The sequence below is a fragment of the Tubulanus polymorphus genome, chromosome 9 (assembly GCF_964204645.1).
Source record: "Tubulanus polymorphus chromosome 9, tnTubPoly1.2, whole genome shotgun sequence".
Lineage (NCBI taxonomy): Eukaryota > Metazoa > Nemertea > Palaeonemertea > Tubulaniformes > Tubulanidae > Tubulanus > Tubulanus polymorphus.
In genome coordinates, this window is record NC_134033.1 from 14,000,903 (window position 1) to 14,011,341 (window position 10,439).

General features: G+C 39.8%; 2 protein-coding genes across 2 annotated transcripts in view; one reads left to right on the forward strand and one right to left on the reverse strand.

Annotated features, from left to right (window-relative positions):
• The window catches only part of LOC141911008 (uncharacterized), a 38,876-nt gene extending 34,751 nt beyond the window's left edge, over nt 1-4,125 (forward strand). Inside the window, exon 11 of the mRNA XM_074801945.1 lies at nt 245-4,125. Coding sequence (XP_074658046.1) covers nt 245-451 — 207 coding nt within the window. The 3' untranslated portion in view covers nt 452-4,125. The remainder of the gene's footprint in view (nt 1-244) is intronic.
• A 101-nt stretch (nt 4,126-4,226) lies between these two features.
• On the reverse strand, nt 4,227-6,205 carry LOC141911009 (uncharacterized). Its single transcript, XM_074801947.1, has 2 exons — nt 6,050-6,205; nt 4,227-5,684 (listed from the first exon to the last, which is right to left on the reverse strand). The coding sequence occupies exon 2, from the start codon at nt 5,651-5,653 to the stop codon at nt 4,628-4,630; it is 1,026 nt and encodes a 341-aa protein (XP_074658048.1). The 5' UTR covers nt 5,654-5,684; nt 6,050-6,205; the 3' UTR covers nt 4,227-4,627.
• Between the last annotated feature and the right edge of the window lie 4,234 nt (nt 6,206-10,439).

Below are 10,439 nucleotides of genomic sequence, written 5' to 3' on the forward strand. Positions count from 1 at the left end.
CAGTGGCCAAATCGCTCCTCGCGGCGCTTTGATTCGATTCTATTCGATGATGGCACCTGTGGCAGTAACGTTCGTCGTTCAAAATGGCGGCTTTTTGAATCGCAGGTTACGGGTCTAGAGGGTAGGGTAGTGAATTCGATTTGTACCACGTTATAGTAATCGACGGAACGAAGCGATTCGATACGAGTTGTGATGCGTTGATATGAACGTTCTATATAAGATCGTATGTATTTTTTGTCAACAGGGCTCGAGTCTACAGCTGTCTCGCGGGAAATGCGACGAGATTTTCCTCGAAGAAGCCGACAAACTATGTAAAACAGACGACACTTGTAAAGAGGGCGCTGCCGGCTTGTTTCTACTGATGGGAAAAGCGCACAAATACAGCCCTCATAGCTCTAACGCCTGTTCGCAACGTTGCGTCGCCGAGTTTATATTCGGTTTAGGCAACTAGTGTCGCCATCTAGCTGGCCTGACCGGAACCACACGAGCGCGCATGTCAAAGCACACTCTTAACGCTTTCGCAGCTGCTGATTAAGAAATATATTATTAATTTAAAAGAAAGAAAAAACTATTACGAAACTTCGTCGTCATTTCAACCGATTAAAGCAGTATTTTTCGTACGGAAGGCAATTTCTGAGATTATTATACGTATCATAATGTCGGCACCGATAGGACTCGAACTGACTCATATACGTTTTCACCAACACCGCCAGATGGCGTTCTTCTCTGACCGACACGCTCCCCGGCGGTGAGATAAACCCTGATAATCTAATTGTAGCTTTAAAGATTATTTGTTGATATGTGTATAGATTACTGTGACATAGTTTCAGAAAGAAATAACGTGGAATAAAACGGTTCTTGGTGTGTGAATAAGTTTCCCTTACGCTAGAAAAACGATACCTCTGGTTCGGTCATAACTGATTAGTTCATATGAATGTATACCCCTTCTTTACTTTTAGTCCCTAATTAGAGTAAAAACGCAGTAAAGCAGCATTGTGCATACAGTCGCCGATGACAGTATAAAGTGGGATATACATTTTCTGACGATACAAAGCGTAAAATGAGTTGGAAGTTTCTATGTTTTTAAACTGCATTTATAGTGCATTGAATGAAAGTTCTGGTTTAGGCCCCGCCGATTCGATTTTGATGAGATTCGAACAAAAGCGAGCTTTCTCGCTATATATACCGGTACCTCACGGTCGTAAATCAGAATTGAACCTACGGTCACAATTTACATATTAGAAAATTCACTGTAAAACCCACAACTAAATGGACCTACTTCGTTTAACGTATTATCAATAATTAGTATAGTTTTCGCTGATTTAAAAGTATAGATGTCAACTGAACTCTGGATACTATAGTGTGTAGTACGTAAAGCGCTCTCTAGTCGTTACATTATTTTTTTGTGTAGTTTAATTGTACATATCTTAATGAATCTCGAAACGTCAATACATTCCATTTGTTCGGGTTGTTGGTCGTGTTGTTTATAGTTCGTGTGCTGCTGTTCTGATCGAGGTGTGTTTTGTTTTGTATTAAGTACGGTAACTTTTGGCCATTTATACCGATTCAAGTGGTGCGATCGATCAGTGACCATGGGGACTATCTCCAATCGAAGGCTTTGATTTTATATGAAACAATTATTGAGATTAAACAATTTCAAAAAGCAGATCTAGTTTTTCATTTAGCCTTCAACAACGGGCCCTTAAGTGTCTGCGATGGAGAGTTGACCTGACCTGACCTGACCAACATGTGGCTGTGGTCTCGGCGCCCTTGCGAAGAACCCCGAGTGGGGAGGGGGTTGACGAAGAACCTATAAATGGTATCTTCTGTCGGTAGAGTCCGTCTAGAACCCTATAACCTATAATAGCTGTCATCACTGCTTATCACAGCTTCGAGTAAAGGGGGTTCACCTAGAATATATCGTGACCGTGGTCTCTACACTCCCACAGCTTTGAGGAGCCGTTTTCTATTATCTTAGATGTGATTCACTGCTCACGTGACCGAATCTACCGGGATTTTGCGTGAGAAAAGAATCCCGTAAACACAGCACGCGTACTTTAAAAATACGATCAACTTTACTCAAACCTCTTCAATACATACGAAGTCATTCCAGTACACAAAAAAAAAACATACAGATCATTTTTATTAATTGTGTCATTTTCTTTTTGACGTGACCCTGTCGTGCACTTTCTTATCATATAGCTCGGTTCCACGTCCGGGAAGAAAAACTTGTAGAAACATTTGCCTAATTTTCTAAATTACCGGTGAGAAAATGAATTAAATTTGCATTTTTCTATTGTCAGAGATTCCCCACAAAAATGATGCAGTATTATACATACTAAAGCCTATCTTTTAAACCAATATTTTTTCGGGACCAAGCAAATATTATGTATATCATCTCGAAAATAAAACAAGAAACTCAACGAACAGAGGTTTGAGGTGCACAAAACTATTGAGGCGTAATAAGCATAATCCGATATCGGTTTATTCATCGAATTTCCGATCCACTCTTACGAGTAGTTAACTCAATTCAACTGAAGTGTTCATTTTCAAATGATCAAGCCCAAAACTATGGAACTGGGCCATGTTTATCTAAATAAAAAAGTACTAGAACAGCACAAACTACGTAACCACTGTTTTGATAAGGCTTGAAGTAATGTTGGTGAAACCGGGCACTTGAATATAAGGATCTTTGCATACCCGGTAAATATATATATGTTAAAGTGGCCAGTCGTTATCATTGTCAGGCTTCTGGAATCCTGCAACGAATCGCGATTACTTTTCGAACATTATCGCTATATCGCCTCTATATTATTTGTGTTGCATAGACAATTTTAAGCATAGCTTTCACGGAGGTTCTAGTTTTAGAATTGCCACCAGATGGAGTGCTGTGCGCTGCAGGCAGTTAGCCATAGTGGTCGAGCAACGCCTTTCAACTATATATATATAAACATGTGTATGAATTGTATTATTGTTATCTAGTAATCAGGAGCGGATTTAGGGGGAGGACTCGGGGGTCCGGACCCCTACTTTCACAGTGAGGTGATCGTTTACGTCAAGACAGAAATCGTTAAAACATCTACACTTGACACTCATTCCCTTGGATATTGCAACTTTTGGGATCCATTCCTTCAAAAATATCTATAACCGAGGGTAGAACCACACGGAACCCGAATTGAGGCCTTTGACTTGGCTGCTTCATTCGAGAAATGCCTTTTCTTTTCTTCCGGACCCCGGCTTTCCAATTTTTCCTAGATCCGACCCTGTAGTCATTCTATGTTTAGGTATCTTACGATGTTTTATTTGGTTATTGAGATTTTGAGGTAATACAGTTAATTTACCTTTTGTAACCGACTACGATGCCACCTAGCGTTTGAGTGATGGAGTCCCTTGAAATGCCAATAACTCGGTAGCCAATTATATCTGGGATCAACATTCAATTTGGTTTTCCGTAACAATATTTTTGATATGATTGCTGTTAGCAATTTTGGAAGTTATTAAGGTAATATCTGACGTGTATTCGAGCATTAAATCAGAAAACTCTGGCGTCTAATTCGAGAAGGGCCAAGGCGCAACTATCAACTTGTAAAGTACTTCTAACAAGACTTCTCAGACACTATTCGGTACCAACCAACACCAACTTTGGAGGAATTGTACCGGTTCCAAAACTCAACCGTCTGTTTTGTGATCAGACGCGGTGTGTAAACCCAACCGAGTTCAGGTGGCGTCTGAGTTTGATATTATATTTTGTTAGATCCGCAAGAGGGAAATTCATTTTTAAAAATAAATTAATAAGTACACAGTGCTTGATATCTTTGGTCTGGTTTATTAATACATACATAAATATCTGATGAATCTAATCGTCAATTGAAATTTACAAATAATTACAACGATCAAACATTGAAAAAAAGATACATTAGCTAAAAAAAGGCGATTCATTCAGAAATCTAATATTTCGGTTAACCATAACAACATATACATAATCTGAGCAATTTGATCAACTAAATCAGGCATTGATGTGCTTGTTTACGGAATAATATTGTTAAGAATCGGAGAATAATTATCAATATGAATATTATGTTATAATTACTATTGTTATTGTCTATTTGAAATCAAGTTGTTTTTATCTTTTAATTTCATTCCATCCTGCGACGTAGAGATTATTGTATTCCCTGACGCCTTCATATCACTAAGACAAACATTTTCGTCTTGTGCAACTCTACACTGAGTCAGTTCGTGTATAATAAAAGTTATTATTTTATGAAATATTTTCTCTCGCAGTTTTTGGTCTTTTTTTAATTTTAAGGTTGTTTTCGCCTGCTGCGATCTTAGCCTATTTCTATCCAGAGCTGTGCACAAACAACAAACAAGCATAAACCCGAAAATGTTAAGTCTCAACTACGAATGGTTCTTTGTTTGGCAATAGATAGCAAGATGCCAATGGCATTATAATTTGGTTTCACAGAATGTGATAACGGTGCATTATATTTGAGATTTGAAATGTCTTGCAATCACCGAGATTAATAGCTTATGGGGCTGGCAGCGCGTACTTTGACGAGCGCTCCCCGCAGCGCCTCCGCCCATCAGAAACGTTCTTCTCAAACGGAGTCTTAAAGTTTTTACGAGCTTATCGTTCGTTTACACACGCCTCAATCGTGGGGAAACCCGGCTGCGCCATTTTGTATGTCCACGTGTGTAACGCCAACCCGTCTAATTCGAGTGTTTCTTTTACCGTAGCGCCACCGGAACAAGTACGCTTTACAAACGGGTGCTCTTTCGTCAACTCGTTGCACGGCGTCTGCGTCGGATTATTGATCCTAGCTTCTCGTTTGTGGTTATACTTATTACCGTCGCACCGTTCGACAGCATCCTGTCTATTCAGTATCAAATCTACACGCCTCGGAACCGGAAGTCGAAGGCCTTCAAACGGCATTTTTATCAACGGAAACACGTGACGTTTCTTGTCCCAATTTTTACCGAATTCAGTCGACGTATACTGCACGATAAGCCCTTCTTCGCGATACGGGTATATATCTATGTAGGGCCACGTCCACGGGTACGGCTCCTCCCAGCCTAGTTTGATCCAATTTCCTTTCTCGTACGGTTTGAAAACTTTCATGTATTTTCCTTCGCGCATGACGTTAAGTCGCAAGTCGAACGTCGGCCGGTTTTCGTCGTCGTCGGCGTTGCGTAAGACTTTCGTCATGCGGTTCATCGACGGTTCGCTCATAGTCACGGTGAACAGATCGTCCCAGGGAATAAACCCGTGGTGTCGGAACGCGCCCAGTAGGCTATGACCGAACAACATATACGTCAAATTATGCGTTTTCGCGAACGCATCGAATTCGCCGATCAGTTTTGTATATTCGGCAATCTCGTCGGCTTTCATTAACGGTGGCTGGTGAAATTTTTCGGGCCGAATCCGCGGTCGTTTCTTCGAATGAACGATGAATTCATCGCGCACCCGCTGACGCACCGTCTCCCGCGCCTTTCGCGCGGATTTCTCTACCGGTCGCTTAGTAACGTCATCGCGGTTGCCGTTGGAGACATGTGATTCATTGTTGCAATTGAAATATAACGTCATACTGACGAGGATGAAGATAGCAAGAATGAACCACGGAGTCTCTGGTCGGCGCTTCAACGCGGTTAACATTATCCTGGTGGTTTTTATTTTCCTCGGGTTCCTATAGTTAGAAAAAGAAGGAATTTCTAAGCGAACTATGTATACTTCAGAGTCAAACGCAATAATGCTGTGGGTAAAGCGAAATTAAACTCAACAACTGTAGAACTGACCCAAATGAAACAACATACACCGTTCCATGTAGTCTAAAACCCTGTGGAGCTGGGTTTAGATAAAGGTTATTGAACCGAAACTCGAACTATAGGAGTCTGTAAAAAGCTCACAGCTGTGTCAAACAGATGGAACAGCCAAATTAAAACCTGATCCGTTATATGTATAATATTTGTGAATTAATTACCACCATTTCATTAATGTCAGTAATACATGTACACTGTTTCTCAATGGAATGAAAAAAAATTCAAAACTTACACTGTAATTGCGGTATATACCAACTTAACTCTGATGACACAGGCAATAAAAATCCACTTACAGGCAGCACATAGACGGACAGCTATTTGGTTTGAAGGATATTTATGTTATTCGGTCACGCTAACACGAGAGGTATTGTATTATGTGCGGTACCGGTCTATACGAGTCCATATCCCTTGGACATGTCCAGTCCTACACGCGCGCTTTCAACGAACAACTGTCCTTAAACTTGCCTATGCATGAATTCCGCTTACACTCGGGTTTTAACCGTCGAGTGCTGCCATTATACCGTCCCTTACCGTCGGTAGTGACGTCATCACTACTCCTAATGAGGGAGGCTCGGATTATTGGAGCGCAAAGGCTCTTATTAAACTAAATTACTCTTCTGAAATGGGGCTCATCCTTGATCTTAAAAGTATTCAAACAATTAGTTAACTAAGATTTGTTTGAAATTAGTTTATGAATTTAACAATTAGTTAACTAAGATTTGTTTGAAATTAGTTTATGAATTTAGCACTTGTGATCTAATGAACCTTGTTATAAGTACAAATCTGTAGTTTTATTCATTTGATTCAATTGTATTCCGCCGTGAGGGGAAGTGAGCCAGAAAACGGTCATGTTAATTAACTATTTTTATTCGTTAGAATGAGGTTAACACCACTCATTCTTCCTGATACAAAAATAACTGTCTATAAGGAGAAAGAAGCTCAAGTAAGAAAAAGATATTATATATTCTTGTTGTTTATAGTATTATCCAAAACCTATGATATGCATAAGTAGTTTTAGTTTGTGGTTGCGGTTACATGAACATTTGATCTTTATTGTACCATGTGTTTTGTACCACGTGTTCCTGGTTTATCTTTGTATGTGTGAATCTTTACTTATCAATAGAACGTCATATAGTAAACACGTAGTCTCAATATTTCTTCTTCCACGCCGTTTTGTGTTGCTTACAAGCTCTGTAACAACAATTCTTCTATATTGACTTAAGTTTATGTAGGTTTGTAGCATTGGGTGTTGCAAATATGAATATGGCTGTAACCATAAATAAAGCCCTCTCTCCTCTGAACCACTATAAAAATAAATTCGAAACGTTAATTAAACTACTACCTCAATGGAGGATTTCGGACCATTTTCCATTCTTTGCGTAAGAATTTATATTATTACGAATACTTTAAAACTATACGAGGATTTATTGTAGCGAGCAACACGGTATTTGCAATCAGACGAAAAAATTCTTGATATAGATTCATTTGCGAACTTCGAAATAACCGTTTCAAACTTTGTTAGAATTAGCTTGTCGAGAAGGTGATAGCGAATTGGATACGCGCGTAATCTAATATTTTGTAGAGTGGCTTAATGAGCGCCGGTATTTTTTCCTAAACGGATTTAGCGGTAACCGGAGAGAGAGAGAGAGAGATCGATAAAGTATCAAAATTCTATAGAAATAGTTATATCGTCTCACACGTTTTGCATATTTCATTCCAATTGGTGGATTTCATCACTGCGTCAGTACAGTGCTGTATGGAGCGACTAGGTAACAACAGTTCCGCCGTTTTGACGACACCATTGATGTGTAGCGAAGAAAACTTACCGAAAATAAGATGGGACTATAAGTTCAGTGTTTACGTGTATATTTACGTTTACGGTCCGCTGTCATTTGCGGGGATCGTCATGAATATATGCACTATCGCCACCTTTCGGCGAATGAACGCGGAATCTTTCCGTACTGTTCATAAATTGGCTTGGTTTGATTTGACGTTCAGTATAACGGCTCTAGCATTGTTTCCACTCAGAACTAGCTACCTTTACATCGTACTAGGTGACATACTTTTCCGGTACGACGATTGGTATTTCGGTTGGTGGATTATCACCTTCGCACTGCCTTTTTTCCGTTCCCTCCAGATGGCGCGCAATTGGGCCGTCGTTTTAGTGTGTTTCGAACGTCTCGTGGTCATTATGTTCCCGCTAAAATCGCGCTTGTTTTGGACCTCAAAAACTGTCAATGTGCTGTTAGCTTTAAATGTTGGAATAAGCATGATTTTATATTGGAATTACTTTTTACCTCATTTTCTACCTGGTTTGTGGCAATGGCCTTGTCTGAAAACGGGTGAATTTGCATACACGAAATATTGGCCGGATGAGACCCCTGTTATTTCCGCATTCGAATATGAACTACCTTACTACCAAGATCATTACGAAATATATGTTTACTTTTTTGGAACGGCTGCACTACCGACCTTTGTCGTCATCATTATCAATACGGCCATTTTCATAAGCATCCGGATAACGGCCATCTTAAATCGTGATAAATTACAAACGACATCCTCTGATAGCCGCGGACAGCAAGTTTTAAAAATGGTCGTCGCAATCGTGATTTTATACATGATTTGTGAAATACCAGGTTGTATGGATCGCCTACTTTGGCTGTTTGATGTCGAATACACGATCGAAGGATTCGACATGATTTTGAGAAAGGTCGGTCTGGCTTTAACCATTACAAATTCCACGCTGAATTTTCTCCTTTATTGCGCTACGAATTCTAAGTTCAAGACAACAGTGAAAACTATGCTGACAATTCGTCAGAACACGTTGAGACTCAGCGCTAGGTTTCGCAGTCGAGATTCAAGACCTGTCGGCCAAGGATATTGAAATCAATTTCCAGTAACAGGGCTAGATTTTTAACGATTGTAAATGCAAACCCGGAGAGTTATAAAGATGAGTAGTTGTATTTCTGAAAATCTATTTATTCAAATTTACATATTTTAGAGTGCGTCCCTTGCTAGCTATCAAAGAGAAATTAACTTCATTTGTTCACTATATTAAGTATATCGATGTTTAATCATCTTTTATCCACTGTAACAGTTTTCCCCGGAAACTGTGCTGCCACCACACGACATTCGACGGTCAACATGCGACATCATTATTCAACTGCTTCCGTTTCACGAAAACAAAATTGTTGAAACAAATGGGCAAGAAATATACAATAAAAATGCGGTCAAGCCCCACATTTGTGATCGATGATTTTAATGGTATAAAGAGTATACTAGGGGCATGCCCCCAAAAATTTTAGTTCATAAAAGATTTCATAATCAATTTTTTCTATCCACTGAAATGACGAGGTTTGCACTTAATATTCTCTATAAAATACCGAAATGATATATAATTGTTTTTTTTTCACTGTACGCATAGAGGTTCCACGAGAATTCAGAATTCTTCAAATTTTGGGTTTTGCCCCTCCCATCCAAAACAGGTGGCGCTGCTTCTGAGGAGTTAATTTACATTCGGTCCAAGACGAATCGATTTTCCGTCCTCCTGGTGTTATAAGGGGGGGGGGGGGGTCGGTGGTTTATCGGGAGACGGTTTGGCCGGGGTTGACTGTATATCCGAATCATCTGAATTCAAATGTGTGCATTGCTTGCATACGTATTCAATCGGTCGTTTTCGCAGAACAGAATTTAGAATTGATTGCGAAAAATAGTTTTTGCTACAAGTGAAATTTAGTAGAATTGATTTTCGGAGATCATCATGAAAGTAATAGCAAAATCAATACACACGTGGAAGTGGAAACGTTTTGCAATGTAGTTGACACGAATGCTTTCGAAACAGATTTTCAGTAATTTCTCGTGTGGCTATTTGCCACCATTGTTTGATCAATAAGGATGATTGTAAACGATTCTAGTGAGTCAGTCATCGGCGGTGACGTATGGAGCGACTAGGTGACAACAGTTCCGCCTCTCTGACGCTACACCCGATGTGTAGTGAAGAAAACTTGCCGAAAATAAGATGGGACTATAAGTTTAGTGTTTACATGTATATTTACGTTTACGGTCCACTGTCATTTGCGGGGATCGTAATGAATGCATGTACTATCGCCACCTTTCGGCGGATGAACGCGGAATCGTTCCGTACTGTCCATAAATTGGCTTGGTTTGATTTAACGTTCAGTATAACGGCTCTAGCAATGTTTCCACTCAGAACTAGCTATCTTTACATCGTACTAGGTGACATACTTTTCCGATACGACGATTGGTATTTCGGTTGGTGGATTATCACCTTCGCACTGCCTTTTTTCAGTGTCCTCCAGATGGCGCGCAATTGGGCCGTCGTTTTAGTGTGTTTCGAACGTCTCGTGGTCATCATGTTCCCGCTAAAATCGCGCTTGTTTTGGACCTCAAGAACTGTCAATGTTCTGTTAGCTTTAAATGTTGGAATAAGCATGATTTTATATTGGAATTACTTTTTACCTCATTTTCTACCGGGTTTGTGGCAATGGCCTTGTCTGAAAACGGGTGAATTTGCATACACGAAATATTGGCCGGATGAGACCCCTGTTATTTCCGCATTCAAATATGAACTACCAAACTACCAATATCATTATGAATTATTT

What these genes read in the sequence shown, in the direction of transcription:
- LOC141911009 (XM_074801947.1), bottom strand. Translation starts at nt 5,653, where the DNA reads ATGTTAACCGCGTTGAAGCGCCGACCAGAGACTCCGTGGTTCATTCTT.